The sequence below is a fragment of the Hemiscyllium ocellatum genome, chromosome 8, assembly GCF_020745735.1.
Source record: "Hemiscyllium ocellatum isolate sHemOce1 chromosome 8, sHemOce1.pat.X.cur, whole genome shotgun sequence".
Taxonomy (NCBI): domain Eukaryota; kingdom Metazoa; phylum Chordata; class Chondrichthyes; order Orectolobiformes; family Hemiscylliidae; genus Hemiscyllium; species Hemiscyllium ocellatum.
In genome coordinates this window covers 110,530,946-110,551,579 of record NC_083408.1, presented here as the reverse complement: position 1 = coordinate 110,551,579, position 20,634 = coordinate 110,530,946, and the positions used below count along the sequence as shown (strand labels likewise).

Here is a 20,634-nt window from a genome sequence, read left to right as displayed (position 1 = left end):
GAGATAAAATAAAATATGTTGGACTACCAATATACAATGTACACCAAGCATTATAATTTATGTATCTGTAGTATTGCCTAAATTGTTGTGGGTGATATTTCTTTGGTTAATTAAGCTATTATCTACAGCTTTAACCGTAATTTTCTTCAAATGTTGAATATTTTGGATATTTTCATTTTTGGCCCCTCAACATTTTGAATTTTAAATTCTCATCTTCACCTTTTAAGTCACTTCATGATCTTAGCTCCTGCCTATGTCTGAACTCCTGGCCTCTTCTCCCAAAAAGACCCCACTATCCACCTTTCTTCTCCCTCTACCTGACTCCTCTTAAAACTCTTCCTCTTGATCCAAGTTTTCAGTCAAGTTTCTGCTCCATGCTCTCAAAGATACAGCTTTGTCCATTTGTCTGTTTGTCTCAGACTGGAATGAAGCACCTTAGAACAGTCTCTTTCCATTAAAGACACTATGTAAATAGAAGTTACTGCTATTTTGAGTTTTGTATCCAGTGGGTATCCAACCTTCTCCCTGTTGACCACCTTGATTCAGGTTGGACTGATAGTTCCAATCACATAATGTGGGGCTTTGCCCCCTCAGTACAATTTGCAAGTAGCATTTTTGACTTTGATAAACAAAATGAAGCATCTTAACCTACTATTTGACCACGAGAAGCAATATTCCTAGCATTACTGCTGTTTCCCTACCTGAAAATCAGCAAGTGATAAAATTTACTTCAGCGCTTGAGAGTGGGATTTTCTGACCTTCAATTTGTATTGCGTACAGTAACAGCAGAATTCCATGTCCCAGAGTAGATGTAGTTGTCTGGGAGGTGGCCACGTGAATTGGAGAGGCAAATTGAGAGAGGATACAGCAGCAGATGTTTAGAATGGTGATTATGCAAGGGGGCTGAGAGGAGGCTGACTGTGGCAGAGTGGAAGGAAGTGGCGGTGTTGGTATTAAATGGGATAGAGGTTTACCAGAATGACTCTGCCTTCTCTCTACAGATACTGCCAGGTTTTCTGTGTTTCTCCAGCTATTTCTGATTTTGCCAGAATTATTTGAGATGGAAGAAAGAGCAATGCACCATGTGCAATGGGATGCGAGATTGAACCTATCTATCATTGTTAATGCAATTTCTATGGTGACACAATCAAGTGTAGTAATGCACTGGATTTTATTCTCAAAAAGAGAAGCTATGGGGGATCCAAGATGGCGGCAATCTAGAAAGATCACGTTGCAGAGCTCTGCACTGTTTCGCATGCGGGACCAAGTCCAAGCCTGCCTGACACGGACCATCACAATATCCTGGGACTCTGGAAAGGTCGTGGAGTCCCAGGAAACTGTCAGAGAGCAACTTACCTCAGTTTTTGCCATCCAGGGATGTCGAAGACGGGAGGAGGTATGTCTGAGGCCAGGCCCGCTGCCCAGCCTGCAGGATCCTTGGACTCGATTTCCTACCAGGTGAAGGAGCTCGTGAAATCTCACAAGATGTTGGGTAAACAGATGGAAGAGAAGCTAGCCCCAATCTCGATCATGCTGCAGAAGCACAAACGGCAGCTGGGAGATCTCAAGAAAAGGATGGATGAGGTAGAACACAGAGTCACAGTGGTGGAAGCTGATATCGATTCCTCCAAGGATTGGATCCAGGCCCTAGCGATGCAGGTCCATAATTTGCTTGACCAGGTTGATGACCTTGAGAACAAGGGCAGGAGAAAAAATATCGGATTGTTGGTCTGCCAGAGGGTAAGGAAGGTGAGCGGCCGGTGGAACTTATCGCGGACTGGTTGCTGAAATTCTTAACTTGGGGGCTGGAATAAGAAGCTTGAAGAGCGGGCTCACCGCATCACAGCACATAAGTCAGGTCTGGACCAGTGTCCTTGTCCTGCCTTGGAACAGTTTCATCACTATAGAGATAAGGAGAGGATTGTGGAACCTTCCAGAATCCAGGGGAAGGATTTGAAGGCCCTAGTTTGCAAGGGCTCTAAGATCATGTTCTTCTAAGACTTTTTGGTGAGTTTTGAGAAGATTTGTAGCTCAGGTTGAGTTCTGGATGTACGCTTGCTGAGCTGGAAGGTCCATTTCCAGACGTTTCGTCACCATGCTAGGTAACATCTTCAGTGGGCCTCCAGGCTGCGGTGATCCGGAAAAGAAAAACCTATGATGGCATCAAAAAAAGATTGAAGAAGTTCAGGATCCAGTACTCTCTGAGGTATCCAGCAATGCTGCGGATCACCTTAGATGGATCTGTACATCTCTTTTACACGTTGGAAAAGGCAAGAGACTGTGGGCAAATTAACCTAATCTGAACAATTTAATACGTACAAATAATGTTGTTTGGGTTTTTGTTATTTTTTAAAAAAGAGAAGTCCGATCAGAGTTCTGTTTTCCTATTTTGTATTGGTAGTAATCTGGTCTAAACTATGCTCAGGACTGTTGGAATGTATACTTTCATTTCTAAAGTTAAGTTATACCAAAGGATGGATGGGGTACTTAGCTTTAATTTTCAAAATTTCTGTGTTCACATTATTGTTCCATGGTATATTTTCTTTCATTGCTGCTTGTGCTTGTGGTGCGGCCCTAGCTAGGAGGAGTGAAAATGGTTGGGATGGCGAGTTGCCTACTTATGGGCAGTCTATGCCCAATTCAGGTATTTAACTGCCCTAACTGCAGTATTGGCAGCGGGATGGGAAGTTAGGTTTTGGGATGTGTAGATGTCCCCTTTGGGCAGGGGGTGAGTTCCCCTATTCAGTGCCATTAACGCTTTATATGTTGGTTTGTTTGGTTGGTTTTTCCCCTCCCCCCACCTTGTCTCAGTCGATTCCCTCGAACTCAGCACCGCCCTCCTAACTTGCAATCTTCTTCCTGACCTCTCCGCCCCCACCCCACTCCGGCCTATCACCCTCACCTTGACCTCCTTCCACCTATCACATCTCCATCGCCCCTCCCCCAAGTCCCCCCTCCCTACCTTTTATCTTAGCCTGCCTGGCACACTCTCCTCATTCCTGATGAAGGGCTCTGACCCAAAACGTCGAATTTCTTGTTCCTTGGATGCTGTCTGACCTGCTGTGCTTTAACCAGCAACACATTTTCAGCTCTGGTTTTTGTTGTATATAATATTTGATAGCTTGTAAGTTTGTTAACTGTAGTGGTTTTAGTTTGTAATTTTTATGGTCATTGGATTTTGCAACACTAAGGCTCGGCAATTTGTAATTCGAGTTCCTCCCCTCTGGACTCTAAATGTTACTGCAGAAGGCTATGGCTAATGACTTGATTAAATGGCGTACCCGGAACATCAAGGGAAGGCACTCACCAATTAAGAGGGAAAAGGTACTCTCGAGCCTTAGAATGGAAAAGGTCCATATTGCTTAATTACACTTGAATGATAGGGAGCATTTGAAACTTCAGCAGAATGACTTTGAGTGGATTTACTTTTCATCTTTTAATACCAGAAGTAGGGGAATGGCTATATTGGTTAAGAACAATCTCCCATTTGAGTTACTAGAGTGTATTAAAGACGCACACAGGAGGTGTGTAATTCTCAAAGCCCTGATAACTGGGGGAGAATATGGTGTCTTAAATGTTTACTGTCCTCCGGCCAATCCCCTCAAAGTTCTGGTAGATACCTTCTTTAAATTGATTAATCTTGAGTCCTGGCATATCATTTTGGTGGAGATTTTCATTGTCTTGTGGATCCCATAGTAGACAGTTGCCCAAAGACCCACACACTCTTCCCCCTACCCTCTGTGCAAACTGAACAATTAGTGGATCAGTGTGTGGAGTTAGGGTTGGTGGATATCTGGAGGCATCTCCACCCTATAGGCAGGGATTTTACATTTTTTTTCCAATCCCCACAGATGTCACACCGGGATTGATTTTTTTCTGACCCCGCCATGGCAGACTTGGTAGCATCTTGTACGAGCGTCATCTCTGATCACGCTCCAGTGTACCTGTTGGTTAAGATTAAGGGGCTAGAGTGAGCCCGAAACACAGGCGAATGGATCCCTTTATCCTTAAGGGTAATACGTTTATGGAGTATTTCTCTAAGGAACTTAGGGCATCCCTAGACATTAATTCAGGCTCAGTCAGTAACCCGTCCGTCCTTTAGTAAACTGCCAAAGCCTACGCTGGAGGTTAGTTATATCCTACTCTGCCAGTAGGAACCGGCAGAAGGGCAAACGTCTCCTTGAAGCACGGTTGAAGGCAGCCGAGAAGACTTACTTTGACTGGCCCTCGTTGGCCGAGCTGAAGAGGATTACAGCGCTGCGATCTGCATAGAATTCCATGTTCACACAGACAGCAAAGAAGGAGCTTACTTTCACGGGACAAAGGTTATATGAGCATGGTGACAAACTGGGTAAGTACCTAGCGTATCTCACCAGGAAAAGGAGTGCTCCTCAAGCCCTCGTGTCAATTAGGGAAGGGTCTGGGAACCTAACATGTGATTCCAAAAAGATTAATGCGGCATTCCAGAGATTTTACTCTGAATTATGCCAGTCTGAGGGTTATGAGGAGGGGTGGGCCAAGATGGAATCCTTTTTCAAGGATCTGGAGTTCCCGGGTGTGACCCCCAAACAAGAGTCTTTTCTCAATGTCCCCTTATCAGAACAAGAGGTGGAGGAGGCTGTGAAGCAGCTTCAGAATGGAAAGGCGCTCAGTCCTGATGGACTTCCCAGAGAATTCTATAAGGAATTTATGAGCAGGCCCGATGCTCAACATATTCAATGACTCATACAGCCTTGATCATCTCCCGCCATCTCTAGGAGAGGCCAATATTTCACTTATTGGGAAGGTCCTAGAGAATGTGCTTCTTACAGGCCCATTTCACACTTAAATGTTGATTTTAAAATCCTCTCAAAGACTCTTGCATTAAGGCTGGAAACTGTGTTACCTTCTGTTGTTAAATAGGACCAGATGGGCTTCATAAAGGGCCGCAGATCCTCCAATAATGTTAGGAGACTGCTGAATGTAATTCAAACGTGTCAACAACAGCCAATACAGGGATTGGTGATTTCTGTAGGTGCAGAGAAGGTATTTGACCGAATTGAGCGGCCGCACCGTTTTTATACTCTAGAGTGGTTCGGCTTGGGTGAAGCCTTTATATGATGGGTAAAGGTTCTCTACAGTGACCCTCTCATTGCGGTCATCACCAATGGGGTACGATCGAGCAATTTTAGCATTTCTCGGGGCAGCTGACACGACTGTCCCCTTTCGCCATTGTTTTTTACATTGGGATTGAACCATTGATGGAGGACATTCGTTGGGATCCCAGTTTATCGACTCCAGAAGTGGGGTCAAATTTACATAAGATTTTGTTGTCTGCAGACAATATCCTAATTTTTTTGTCAAACCCAGCAGTTTTGGTGCCTTGCCTGATACAATGCATCAGCGTGTTTGGCACCTTTTCAGGGTATAGGATGAGTTTTGCAAAATCAGAGGCTATGCCTATGGGTGGTCTTACGAAGGAGCTAGGTCTTGAGAGCGAATCTCGATTCCCATTTAAGTGGTCACAGTGGGATTTTATGTGTTTGGGCATATTTATCACTCCAGTTCTTGATCGGTTGTTCAAAGCTAATTTTGTACAATTATTTGACAAAATCAAACGAGACCTTTAAAGATGGGAGGCATTTCTGATCTCATGGTTAGGTCGGACAGCTCTTCTTAATATGAATATTCTCCCCCATTTTGTTTTACCCTATACAGTAGCTCCCCGATTTTTGATAGGCAAACATCAGGAGACTGAACGGCTGGTTCAGCTCTTTTATTTGGCATTGTGAGCGGCCGCTTATTAAATTAGCTAAACTGCAATTGCCTCACAGACTGGGGGGAGTGGATCTCCTGGACATTAAAAACTATCAACTAAGCTCGCTTTTATCTTGCGTGAGTGATCAGGTTTGTGGGGACCCTCTTTCAACATGGTTGGACGTCAAAACCTTTTAGACAGGAATGCCCCCTTGCTCGCTTGCTGTTTTTGGACAAAGTGAGGACAGTTAAGGAATATTGCCATAGCCCAATAATTATCAATACAGTTAATGCATGGAGGGCAGTTCAGCAGAGGGAAGGCATAGAACATAGAACATTACAGCGCAGTTCAGGCTTTTCGGTCCTCAATGTTGCGCCGACCTGTCATACTAATCTGAAGCCCATCTAACCTACACTATTCCATGTACGTCCATATGTTTGTCCAATGACGATTTAAATGCACTTAAAGTTGGCGAATCTACAACCATTGCAGGCAAAGCATTCCATACCATTACTACTCTCTGACTAAAGAAACTACCTCTGACATCTGTCCTATATCTATCACCCCTCAATTAAAAACTATGCCCCCTTGTGCTCGCCATCACCATACTTGGGAAAAGGTTCTCCCTGTCCACCCTATTTAACCCTCTGACTATCTTATATGTCTCTATTAAGTCACCTCTCAACCATCTTCTCTCCAACGAAAACAGCCTCAAGGCCCTTAGCCTTTCCTCGTAAGACCTCCCCTCCATACCAGGCAACATCCTAGTAAATCTCCTCTGCACCCTTTCCAAAGCTTCCACATTCTTCTTATAAAGTGGTGATAGAACTGTACACAGTACTCCAAGTGCGGCTGCACCAGAGTTTTGTGCAGCTGTAGCTTAATCTCGTGGTTCCAGAACTTGATCTCACTATTAATAAAAGCTAAAACACTGTATGCCTTCTTAACAACCCTGTCAACCTGGGAGGCAACTTTCAAGGATCTGTGTACCTGGACACCGAGATCTCTCTGCTCATCTACACTAGCGAGAATCTTATCATTAGCCCAGTACTTTGCATTCTGGTTACTCCGCCCAAAGTGAATCACTTCAAACTTGTCCGCATAAACTCCATTTGCCAGCTCTCAGCCCAGCTCTGCAGCTTATCTATGTATCTCTGTAACCTGCAACATCCTTCGTCACTATCCACAACTCCACCGACCTTAGTATCATCTGCGAATTTACTAACCCACCCTTCTACGCCCTCATCCAGGTCATTTATAAAAATGACGAACAGCAGTGGACACAACACTGACCCTTACGGTACACCACTACTATCTGGACTCCAGGATGAACATTTCCCATCAACCACCACCCTCTGTCGTCTTTCAACAAGCCAATTACTGATCCAAACTGTAATATCTCCCACAATCCCATTCCTCCGCATTTTGTATAATAGCCTACTGTGGGGAACCTTACCGAACGCCTTGCTGAAATCCATGTACACCACATCATGCGGTTTACTCTCATCTACCTGTTTGGTCACCTTCGCAAAGAACTCAATAAGGTTTGTGAGGCACGACCTACCCTTCACAAAACCGTGCTGACTATCCCTAATCAACTTATTCTTTTCTAGATGATTATAAATCCTATCTCTTTTAACCTTTTCCAACACTTTACCAATAACTGAAGTAAGGCTCACTGGTCTATAATTACCAGGATTGTCTCTACTCCCCTTCTTGAACAGGGGAACCACATTTGCTATCCTCAGTCTTCTGGCACTATTCCTGTAGACAATGACGATTTAAAGATCAATGTGAAAGGCTCAGCAATCTCCTCCCTGGCTTCCCAGAGGATCCTAGGATAAATCCCATCCGGCCCAGGAGACTTGTCTATTTTCACACACTGCAGGATTTCTAATACCTCTTCCTTGTGAAAATCGATCCCACCTAGTCCAGTGGCCTGTATCTCCGTATTCTCCTTGACAACATTGTTGTTTTCTAGAGTGAATACTGTCGAAAAGTATTCATTTAGTGCTCCCCTATCTCCTCTGACTCCAGACACAATTTCCCATTACTATCCTTGGTTGGCCCTAATCTTACTCTCGTCATTCTTTTATTCCTTAAATGCCTATAGAAAGCTTGAGGGTTTACCCTGATCCTATCCGACAACAACTTCTCATATCTCCTCCTGGCTCTTCTGAGCACTCTCTTTTGGTCTTTCCTGGCTATCCTGTAACCCTAAAGCACCCTAACTGAGCCTTCACATCTCATCCTAACATAAGCCGCCTTCTTCCTTTTGACCAGAGATTTCACTTCCTTCATAAACCAGGATTGCTATAATTACCAGGATTGTCTCTACTCCCCTTCTTGAACAGGGGAACCACATTTGCTATCCTCCAGTCTTCTGGCACTATTCCTGTAGACAATGACGATTTAAAGATCTACAGCTTTCTCCCTGCCTGACAGGTACATACTTATCTAGGACACTCAGGAGCTTTTCCTTGAATAAGCTCCACATTTCTGATGTGCCCATCCCCTGCAGTTTCCTTCCCCATCCTATGCTTCCTAAATCTTGCCTAATCGCATCGTAATTGCCTTTCCCCCAGCTGTAACTCTTGCCCAATAGTATACACCTATCCCTTTCTATCACTAAATTAAACATAACAGAATTGTGATTGCTGTCACCAAAGTGCTCACCTACTTCCAAGTCTAACACCTGGCTGGGCTCGTTACACATTACCAAATCCAATGTGGCTTCGCTCCTTGATGGCCTGTCTACATACTGTGTCAGGAAGCCCTCCTGCACACACAGGACAAAAACTGACCCATCTATAGTACTCATACTATAGTGTTCCCAGTCAATATTTGGAAAGTTGAAGTCCCCCATGACAACTACCCTGTCTCTCTCACTCCTAATGAGAATCATCTTTGTTATCCTTTCCTCTACATCTCTGGAACTATTCGGAGGCCTATGGAAAACTGCCAACAGGGTGACCTCTCCTTTCCTGTTTTTAACCTCAGCCCATACTACCTCAGTTGATGAGTCCCCTAACATCCTTTCTGCAACTGCAATACTGTCATTAACTTTAATGCCACAGATCCCCCTTTTTTACCATGTTCTCTGGTCTTACTGAAACTTCTAAATCCTGGAACCTGCAACAACCATTCCTGTCCCAGATCTATCCATGTCTCTGAAATGGCCACAACATCGAAGTCCCAGGTACCAACCCATGCTGCAAGTTTATCCACCTTATTCCAGATGCTCCTGGCATTGAAGTAGACAAAATTCAAACCAACTTCTTGCTTGCAGGTGCCATCTTGTGTCCCTGAAACTTGATTTCGGACCTCCCTACTCTCAACCTTTTCTATACTTGAACTACAATTTTGGTTTCCATCCCCCTGCTGGATTAGTTTAAATCCACCCCCAGGATATTGGTACCCTTCTGGTTCAGATGAAGACCATCCTGCTTGTAGAGGTCCCACCTACCCCAAAAAGAGCCCCAATTTATCCAAGAATCCAAAACCCTCTCTCCTGCACTCCCTGTAGCCACGTGTTCAACTCCTCGCTCCCTATTCCTTGCCTCACTAGCACGCGGCACGGGCAACAAACCAGAGACAACAACTCTGTTCATCCTAGCTCTAAGCTTCCATCCTAGCTCCCTGAATTTCTGCCTTAAATCCCCATCTCTCTTCCTACCTATGTCATTGGTACTTATGTGGACCACGACTTGGGAGTGCTCCCCCTCCCCCTTAAGGATCCCAAAAACACGATCAGAGACATCATGAACCCTGGCACCTGGGAGGCAACACACCAATCGTGAGTCTCTCTCGTCCTCACAGAACCTCCTATCTGTCCCCCTAACTATGGAGTCCCCAATGACTACTGCTCTGCTTGTCTTTCCCCTTCCCTTCTGAGCAACGGGGACAGACTCTGTGCCAGAGCCGTGCCCCACTACTTTCCCCTGGTAAGTCATCCCCCGCAACAGTATCCAAAACAATATACTTGTTGTTGAGGGGAATGACCACAGAGGATCCCTGCACTGCCTGCTGGTTCCCTTTTTGTCTCCTGACTGTAACTCATCTGCCTTTTTCTTGTACCTGAGGAGTGACTACCTCCCTGTAACTCCTCTCAATAACCCCCTCTTCCTCCCGAATGATCCGAAGTTCTTCCAGCTCTAGCTCCAGTTCCCTAATGCGGTTTTCAAGGAGCTGGAGTTGGATGCACTTCCTGCAGATGTAGTCAGCAGGGACACTAGTGGTGACCCTTACCTCCCACATTCTGCAGGAGGAACATTCAGCTGCCCTAACCACCATTCCCACAATTCAACTGCCCTAACCTCCAGTCATAAAGAGACTGTTGATAAAATAAGGAATGAAAAATAAACTCGTTACCATACCAATCTGGTGCACTGAACTTTCTTGGTTAGAGGAGGAGGATGGGTGGGAGACACTACCCGAGTAGTGTTTCGGGTAACGCAACAACATATGACTTCCCAGAAGTCCTTCGCTCCTCCCTCGCACCTCTCGGCAAATGGAGGCCTGATTCCCAAGGTAAGTCCCTTTCAAAGTGGGAAAACACAGCCTTTCCAGCATCCCTCATTTCACCTCTCCTCCTCTCCTCACCACTCTGGCAAAATGGAGCAATATTGGCAAAACATCTTTTCTTACACCTATAGTGGGTATGCTGGGTTTTCAAATGGGGATGATGCATTCAGGATTCAAACATTGGGCAGCTAGGGGTGTGTCTTGCATGGGTGATTTATTTGGGAGGGACAAAATGATGTCTTTTGATCAGTTAGTGCGGAAATGTGAACTATCTAGCAGGGATCTCTTTCGTTTTTTTCCAAGTTAGGGATTTTATTCAAAAAAAGGCTACACTTTTGACTGATCCCTACAATTCCAACATAGAGAAGAGGGTGCTCAGTGCTAAGAGTACACTTTCTGTTCACACTTTAGATCATCAACTAAGGGGTAGCTCCTCAGATGACTTTGATCAGCTTTGCAGGGTGTGGGAGAGAGAGCTAGATGTTGAAGTCACCTCAGATGCATGGGAAGATATTTGAGAAAATGCAAGAAAGATATCAATTTGCAATAGGACCCATGTTTGACAGATGAAGATTCTCCACAGGATCCACTTGGCTCCGGATCCTTTGTCAAAATTTAAACCAGGGATATCTTCAACATGCCCCGAGTGAAGAGTTAGTATGGGCACTCTTACCCATTGTCTCTGGTCCTGTGGTATGCTTCAAACATACTGGAGCGCTGTGGTGGGTGCAATGGAGGGGATTTTGGGTGTAAGGGTGAAGGACCCGATTTCTCCTCCTCTTGGCCTGCCCAGTGTATTCCATGTAGATGTGCATAAGAAAAACTTTTCAGCATCCTCACTTTCTGCACAAGAAAGCATATCTTGTTTGGGTGTCCTGTCAGGTTGGCGTAAGATCACCGTCCATTTTCCTGCTCCTCGGATGCTGCCTGACCTGCTGTGCTTTTCCAGCACCACTCTGGTTTAAACTCTGGTTTCCAGCATCTGCAGTCCTCACTTTTGCCCTGTAAGATTGTTATGGAACATATCCCCCTTAGATTTTCTTACAAGTATGGTACACCACAAAACTGAGAATTTCTATAAGACATGGCAGCTCTTTTTGGAATTCCTGGACACCGATCTGTCTGCCACACTAATAAGGGCTTTTATAGTGCCGGAATAATTGTGCTTTACATGCCCAATCTCCAGAGAAGGGGAACTGCGAACATATGAATAGGTGAAACTTAATGCTCTCGATATTCGAGTTAGTGTTTTGTTTTGCTGAGCTGTGTTATTATTATTATTTATTAGTTTGTTGTTAGTTATTATTTATTCAATTAAGTAGTTAGTTGGGGTTTTTCATATGTATATATTTATACATTTGTACAGGAGGGCAGTTTAAGTTTTATAAATTCTTTTTTTATGTACTTTTCTTGTATTTTTAAAAAAATCTATTTTGCAGTAAAAATATAGTAGGGTGGAGAAATGTAAAGATAGTGTTTTCACTTATCAGGGAATCCAAGCTAAAGGTTATAAATCTAAGAACACTAATCTAACAAATCCAGCGGGGAATTCAAGGAAACATTTTCACCCTGAGTGTAGTTAGAATGTGGAACTTACTACCACTGGAATTAGTTGAAGTAAATAACATAAATGCATTCAAGAAGCTATGAAAACATGAGGGAGTATGGCATAGAAGGATTTGGTGATGGATTTAGATGATGTGGGGTGTGAGGTAGTGCTTGTGGAGTTAAAGCATTGACCTCTTTCTGTGCTAGAAATTGCATGCAGCATACCAACAGACATTGGCAACATGTCCAAAGCAAATAAGGTCAATCCCATTAAGTTCTGCCAGACCTTCCACTATGCGCAATGTATTTTTTTAAGTAAGTGTTACCAGTTGTTTTTGAAGCTCTTAGTCACATATTAACAATTTTCCAGGCTGCATCTGGAAAGAAAATGCCTTTCATCACATCGCTGACGAATCATTGCAATCACACAAGAGGAAAAGATGTGAGCCACATGGTTAACTACCAGAGGTGTTTGTGTTGTTAAAGGTTACCCCAGGGGACAGGAGGTCAGAGTGTTGATGACCCTTGGGACCTTCACATTCGAGGTTATTGTTTTCCAGTTGCAAAGGGAAAAGTAACCCACTGCATTCCTATATAAGTCTGACTATCAAGTGGGAAATGTGTTTTTTGTTTAAAAATGCCATTCACTTCACGAACAAAGCATGATTCATGTCCATTGCAACTGGCTTTGCAATTTTCAAAAGGAAATTGGATTTATTGTTGAAAAGGAAAGTTGGCAGACAGTTGAGCTACGTAAGAATATCAGAAATAGGAGCAGGAGATTATACAGCCCATTGAGCCTGTTCTGACATTCAGTACAATTGTGGCTTCCCGCCCAACAAATTTGAGTTACTTGAGAAAATAACAAGTAGGATAGATAAAGGAGAACCAGTAGAAGTAGTGTATTGGATTTCCAAAAGGCATTTGATAAGGTACCGTACACAAGGCAACTTAATAAGATAAAAACCTATAGTTTAAATGCTGGACATTAGCATGAATGGAGGATTGGTTAACTAATAGAAGACAGAGGGTTGGGATAAAGAAGTCATTTTCAGGGTGATGACCTAACTAGGGGAGTTCACCAGGGATCAGTACCTTTTGACAAATACTATTCTGTTTTTTTACTGTGAATAACTTAATGGATATCCACATTCTACTCCATCTGCCATCTTGGTGCCCTCTCAGTAATCTGTCTTTATCTCTTAGTGACTCTCTATGTCCTTCTCACAGCTTATGTTCCTATCTAGCTGTGTTTCATCACCTAACTTAGATATATTACTCTGTCTCTTTGTGTATAAGTTATTAATCTGGAATGTAACTAGCTGAGACTCTAACACTCATCTTTCTAGCATTCTACAAGTCACAGCCAACTTGAAAATGCCCCAGTTATTGCTACCCTTTCCCTCCCATTATTAACCAATCCTCTTATCAATTCTAAACTTCGCTTCCTACTTTGTATTCTTGTCTTTAATATTAACCTTTTGTGTGTCACTTCATCAGATGCTTTGTGAAAATCCAAGAATATGACATCTACTGAATTTCCACGTCACAAAACCAAATTGGCGTTGAATATGTTATGCTTTTTGAAGCACATTGTTAAGACTTTCTTGATAACAGATTCCATCACTTTCTAACTGACTAATAACTGGCTATCTGGTTTGTACTTCACCATTTTCTTTCCTTCACATTTTTTGAATAAAAGGGTTATATTTGTAAATCTCATTCCAAAATCAAGGAAAACCATTGTCAGTATTTCACTATCATTACAGCCATTTCTTCTGGAACTGTGGGACCTGCTGGCCTATGTTGTGGAGATTCATTGAAAAATGATCCCTTGACTATCTCGAGTGCTTTTTCATTAAATTACTTACTTTCATCATCCTTGACTCCTAAGTTACTCCCTAAATCTGCTTTTTAATTGGTGCCTTCTACTCTGAAGAGTGTCACAAAATATTTGTTCAGTGCTTTGTCTCATTCTAAAGGATAATTTCCCCTGTTTCTACTTGTAAAGAACCGGTGTTTAGTCTAACTATTGTCTTTTTTTCATATACTTGTAAGAGCTCTTGCAATTTATTTTATTATTTCTGAGTAGTTTATTCTCTATTTTTTACCTCCCAGTTTTGATCAACATTTTGATAGGTGAACACTGGTGAGTGGATTAATTGATTAGCTCTTTGAAAGAGACAGTCAGGCACAATGGGCTGAATGGTGTCACCTGCACCTCAGTCATTCATGTCAGGCTCACTCTCCCCTGTGAGGTACCACTTTTCAGGCAGGATATTAAGTTATTGCCTGTCTCCCCTCCGAGTTGGTTCTCAGAAACACTATGAATGTCGAGCTTTCTCACATAGCCTTGTTAATATTTGCCCCACAATCAGCAGATAATCTGGTCATTGTCTCATTTCTGTTGTGATGGCGTGCCGTACACAGATTGACTGCAGCATTTTCCCATATTACAACAGTGAGTAAACATGAAAAACCACTTCACTACTCATGAATCACATCGATTGGTGTAAATATAGTTAAGGGCATTATAGAAATTTGACTCTTTGAATCTATGAGTGATGACATTTTCTTCTGATTCAGTCAATGTTGCCTAAGGGTTAAAAATTAAGTCAAACCATACTTTCCTCTACTTGAAAAGAGACCTGCCAATTAAATGTCTCCCTGTCTTGTCCTGTTGCAGGGGCTGGTCTTACAGCAACTAGGCCGCTGCAGCCTGGCCGAGAAGATCCTCCGCGATGCTGTGCAGGTCAACTCCACCGCCCACGAAGTATGGAACAATCTGGGGGACGTACTGCAGGCCCAAGGTGATGACGATGCTGCAACTGAATGTTTCCTCACTGCGCTGGAATTGGAAGCCAGCAGCCCCATTGTCCCCTTCACCATCATCCCCAGGATACTCTGAGCCAGGTGTCTGCTTCCAGTGGGGTAGAGGTCTCAAGGAGGTCTGCAGGTTTCCAGCTGCAAGAGGGAAGCCCTATACAATCCCTTCCCAGTCCTTTCGTCTCTCTGCTGTTATTTTACAAGCTTGTTTTACTATGGACCAAAGCATTCCGGGGCAAATTTATTTGATCTATAACCCACCTCCACCTCAAGCAATCCTTGTCCTTTTTATTTAGTTCCAGATTTCAGCCACTGTACTCCTGCACAAGTTATAGGTTCAGCTGATGCCCTTTGGTACCCCAGCTGTAGTTCCCATGTCAGGTTGCTGGAACAGTGTTTGACCAGCCCATGGTCCAGGGGATGACAGCAACTGAGTTTATGGCCCTGTCTTAGCTAGATCGTTCTCTCACTGTGCAATTTTCAGCATTGAGTCACTGGCTTATTTTTGATCGCTTTCTCCCACCTGCCCCAAGCCCCTGGGGAGATCAGGGCCTTCTGTTTGTGTGCCTCAGCACCTCCTTCCCTGTATTCTGTTGGAATGTTATTTTATCATCTACCTCTTCCTTTCCTCAGTCTCCCAACCAAGTCTGTCTCTTTCTCTCCTGGAATTATAGGCCTGTCATCGTGTAGGTTTTCAATATCATCTCAAAATTGCCCTCTAACTTTGGCACTGAATCTCAGCCAGGGCCTGGTTAGGGTAACAAAACACAGTGGTGCAGTAGAGATCCTGTGCAGGGAGTAGGCTATTGAATAATTGAATAAGGATACTTGCAAACTGAGCATAACTGGAGAACATTTGCTGTCCACACCCCCTGCGTAGCTGGCAAACTTGGGGCCTGAAGCAGCCTCATCTCAAGAATCAGTCCCTGACCCTGTTCATTGCTGTATATATCTCAATTCTTACAGATCTTGGCATTCGTATTTAAGATAAGTCCAAAAGTAAGGTGTCAGGGCCATTAACAACCCTTTCAACATGACAAAATTCAACTGGGGCAAATGAATGAGTGACAACTATCAGGGCAAATAGCCTGTAGCTGAAACCTGTGCTGTGCCTGAGCTGGTGATGGAGTATGTTTTAACTTGAGGTCAGAGTGAAAAAAATGTCCGTTTCCCAGCAGCTCCCTTCCATAAGCAATTTCTGAGATGATGCTGTCTATAAAATAACAGCTGCTCCACTGAAATAACCTGCAGTCCTCTCCCTTCTGAAGGGTTCGTATTGAGATTCCCTCTTTGCTGGAAGATACACCCTACTTCATTAGCTTTCATCCAATTGTTACAGATATACTGTCTCTCTCAAGATTTGCACGGCAAAATGCAATTAAGAATGTTGTCAATCTCTATATCTGAATCATATATATTTATGTAAGGCAATGTTATATTTATATATTTGGACTTTATTCAGTAAGAGGTGACTAGTAACTGGTGTAACTCTAAATTGCTGAGCTTTAAACATAGAATGCTTCCTACCTTGGACTTAATTTTCAGTGTTGGAATACTCTTGTGTCACCTTTGAACTCTACATTGCATTCAAACTGTGGGACCATGTAGTGAAAAAGATCAACCTGTGATAGATGAATCACTAGATTAGAGTCCTTTAAAGGAACAAAATCCTACACAGATTAATTGTCTCAGAGTTATTCCAATACATTGTAACTGCCCTGTTAAGTGGATAAATCCTTATTTATATTAGACTGGAGAAGTTGAATGCTCTTCAACAAAAGAAATACCCGACAGTTGTTAGCATGTAGAGTGTGCGATAATCACTGGTCCGATGTGTGTTGCCAGTCATTGCCTATAGTCACACTGAAGGCTTTTCCTGGGTGTTTTCTGGTGAGTAGTGCTACGCTGTCAAAGGATGCCTCTTCCATTTGAAATTAGAATCGCTCGTTCTAACCCAATTTCTTTTCACCCCGGGGCAGAATTGCTGGGTGTTGTCTCTTAAGCCAGAGGGCCTGCCCCCGAGACCACCTTTGGTGATGCCATTAGTCACTGAAGCTGTCAGAACATCATATATGTCAAGTGGTTTTCAGACTTTTCTGAGTGCATCTTCCCCTTCTGCAGCCTTAGGCACACACTGGGGGAGCCAGTGTAAATATAAATCCACATTTTGGGGGGATCCCCAGTTGTTACAGCCACACTCTCAGTGATCCCCAGCAAACACCTTGATCCACTCCCAATGACACCCACACACACCAAACACTGTGATCTGCTGCCAGTGATAAATGTGGAGTCCCAACCCTGGAGATCACCAACAAATATAAACACACTCCTGAGGTACCCCACAACCTCAACCCAGTTTCGACACATGCCCAAGAATGAACATTAACTGTGGAGCTATTCCCAGGAATCGCTGGTGGATGCTAAGTATCACAACAAGTTATCTTTAACCTTCCTGTACAGGTAAAGAGAATGATTACTGAATGGGCGAAATAAAACCAATAATAATTCTGTAAAACAGACATAAAAGTGAATTTTCTTTTATGTCCCCTTCATCTGAGTGCATGGACTCTTCGCCTGTACATTATCATCCCACTCACATATCCACTACCCCTTACACATGTACCAACGTTCACCTCCCCTGTATCTGCCACCCCTTCCCCTGTATCCACCATCCCTTCCCCTGTATTTACCACTCCTTCCCCTGTATCCGCCACCCCTTCCCCTATATCTACCACTCCCTTTCTCTGTATCTACCACCCCCTTCCCTGTATCCACCACCCCTTCCCCTGTATTTACCACCCCTTCCCCTGTATCTGCTACTCCTTTCCCCTGTATCTGCCATCCTCATACCCTGTATCTGCCACCCCATTTGCCTGTATCCACCACCCTCTTCCCCTGTCTCCACCACCCCTTCCCCTGTCTCCATCACCCTCTTCCCCTGTCTCCATCACCCTCTTCCCCTGTATCCACTACTCCTTCCCCTGTATCTACCACCCCCTTCCCCTGTATCTGCCACACCTTCCCTATATCCGCCATCCCTTCCCCTGTATCCGCCATCCCTTTCCCCTGTATCTGCCATCCCTTCCCCCGTATCTGCCATCCCTTCCCCCGTATCTGCCATCCCTTTCCCCTGTATCCGCCACCCCTTTCCCCTGTATCCGCCACCCCTTTCCCCTGTATCCGCCACCCCTTTCCCGTATCTGCCACCCTTTTCGCCTGTATCTGCCACACCTTTCACCTGTATCTGCCACCCTCTTCGCCTGTATCTGCCACCCTCTTCCCCTGTATCTGCCACCCTCTTGTCCTATGTGCACCTCTTCCTCCCCCCATTTCTTTCAGCATTTAACCTATGTATCACTCCTGCAGCACAGTTTGCTCCCTTTAAGCTTAAACTTTGTGCTACTCCAGCACGAGCTGGTATTCAGGGAAAAAGGTTTTTAAAGTAGTGTTTCAAAAGAGAAAGGAATGGTAATACTTAAATTTAAACAGCTGTGAAAGAGTGACCCTGAAAGAAGTCACTGTTCAGGTCTGTAGCCCTCAGCACAGATAAGATATCCAGACGTGAAGGCTCCTCTGCCTATCTGAGAATGGTGTCTCAGCCCATTAAAGAGAAACATTACAAACAGCTTTTGAAGTTATGCACATGCACACCCCTGCTCAAACGTCCCCGTGAATGTAAATGCTATTTATTTGATCGGTTTACTGACCAAGCGTCTGAAAACCAGTCTGGCATAAAGCACAGAATGATTGATCTTCATGAGGTATCAGACTGATGAGGCAGTCAGTCAGCACCGTGCACTGGAACGTGCACGATGTTTGAGTAGTATTCAAACCGAGTACCCAGAGAATTCTTTCAGAAACTCAAATTACAAGGCACCAGATTATGTTTAACACAGCTTTTCTTGCCATCGCTGGATATAGCTGCAGAATCCAAATGGGTAAGGGAAATAAAATGTTATTACAAGCGAAGTTCTTCACCTCTATGGTCTGTTTGGTGTTTTGAGTCAGCATGTTAATAAATACTGATATCTCTCTGGGATTGTCAGATGTTGCAGTATCCAATGGGACATCATCTGTAGTGACATCATAACCACTCTGTTACTGCCTTTGACTAAAGCTGCAACCAGACCCCAGTGACATAGTGAAGCCGATGGTGAAATGATGGTTTGTGTTCCTTCTCTTCACCCAAAGCCTGCCACACACCCCCCGCAACTTGCTACAGTTGGGATTCTAGCACATTCCTCTAGTTTGAATCACTGGTCAGCAGTGGGTGGGGAATCTACAGTGGGCTTCCATCTCTCCAACACTGCTGACTCCTGCTGGACAAGGTGCACGGCTGGATTTCAGATCAGGGCCAAGTTGGGATTCGGTGTGATTGCCCATGCAGTCGAATAGCTAGCCATGCATGTTGGCTGGTTCAAAAAGATGGCCACTTAGGCCAAGGCTAACAGAGGGCCATAAGTAGCTCCTACCTGAAGGAACTATATTCCAGGAAGAATTAACACCATCAGAGGCAAGAAAATGAAAGAGCATTTGGTCACTGAAGTCAGCTTTTGAGTCAGATTCAAGCTTGAACAAAAAAAATAACTGGATCCTTTCTTTAATAAAAGGCACATAAAAAATTAAGCAGTGTAAAAATATTTGTTTTGTTTCTGATTACGTCTGCCAAGTGTGTGTTTAGTGTATATTTCAAATGGGTTTTACTTGGGCGTTGTTGTATTTGTAGCTGCAAGTTTCATGTATGAGAAATAGCACATATAATGTGTGCGCATGCTGGGCTCAAACTGGCAGCTGTCGATACATCTTCATTGCAACTGATGTGAAGAGAAGATATTGTTAATGAACTGTGAGTGATGTTATCATGCTCTGTAATTGGCCATTTTTTGCACAAGCTCAATATTTATTGATTGTTATTAAACTTATTTTCAAATGGACATTGTCTGATTATTTCTTTCCCTTATTTGTGACTACATTAATCCACCAGTGGTGATTCTCCCTGATGGGGGGAACTGAGCCACATGGATCCAGGATGACGTCAGATTGTCCGTCTGAAATCCATGTCAATTTAGACAGGATCTGCAGGGTGTGACTGACCTCATGTTCAAAGGTCAGACAAGGTTCAGTGGAACTTCATCACTTGGTCACATGCAGGTTCTCTGTTCCCCCCCCCCAGTAGTTCCACTCCTACAACCCCACTCATTTGGAGAGTGTCACAATAGACAGGGTGGGGCTCAGTTGTGATAATTAGATCCAAGACCAAGCCATTACTGGCTGTCCTTTACTGCACTGGCAGAGGTGGGGACCAGAAGCCCAAATGCCTTTTGAGGGGAACATCAGACCCCCCCACCCACTCGACCATCCTCACAAACACGCACACCATTTCAAAGAACATGGCAAATGTTATCTCCACAATGTCTCAGCCACAATTAACAAAACACATTGGCTGTCATCATGTTGCTGCTTGTGGGACCTTGCTGTACAAATTGGCTGTTCCCTTTCCAGTGACTGCACTTCATCATCTGTAGAGTGTGGTGCTTGGTGAGCCCCTAAGGTGTCATGAAAGACACTTGCATTACAGGCCTGTTTTTGTGAGGATTGGTGTTTGGTGCTGCCCAACACCTCTCCCATTTGAATGGATTTTCTGAGTCAAAAGACTATAAGACATAGGAGCAGAAATTGGGCTCTTTGGCCCGTTGAGTCTGCCCTGCCATTCGAAAATGGCTGATAGGTTTTCCAACCCCATTTTCCTGTTGACTCCCTGTAACCTTTAATCCCCTCGGCAATGAAGAACTTATCTATTGCTGTTTTAAATATACTCAATGACCTAACCACCACAGCCTTCTGTGGCAATGAATTCCACATCTTCACCACTCTCTGGCGAATCACATTTCTTCTTATCTCCGTTTTAAAGGGTCTTTCCTCTACTCTAAGGCAGTGCCCTCAGGTCCTCCTCTCTTCTGCCAATGGAAGCATCTTCCTAACATCCACTCTGTCCAGGC

General features: G+C 43.9%; 1 protein-coding gene across 3 annotated transcripts in view; it reads left to right on the top strand.

Moving 5' to 3' along the window:
• The window catches only part of ttc7b (tetratricopeptide repeat domain 7B), a 351,966-nt gene extending 332,397 nt beyond the window's left edge, over positions 1 to 19,569 (top strand). For all 3 annotated transcript variants that reach the window (XM_060829465.1, XM_060829463.1, XM_060829466.1), the window contains one exon: positions 14,496 to 19,569. In XM_060829465.1, coding sequence (XP_060685448.1) covers positions 14,496 to 14,717 — 222 coding nt within the window. In that variant the 3' untranslated portion in view covers positions 14,718 to 19,569. The remainder of the gene's footprint in view (positions 1 to 14,495) is intronic.
• The last annotated feature ends 1,065 nt before the right edge of the window (positions 19,570 to 20,634 follow it).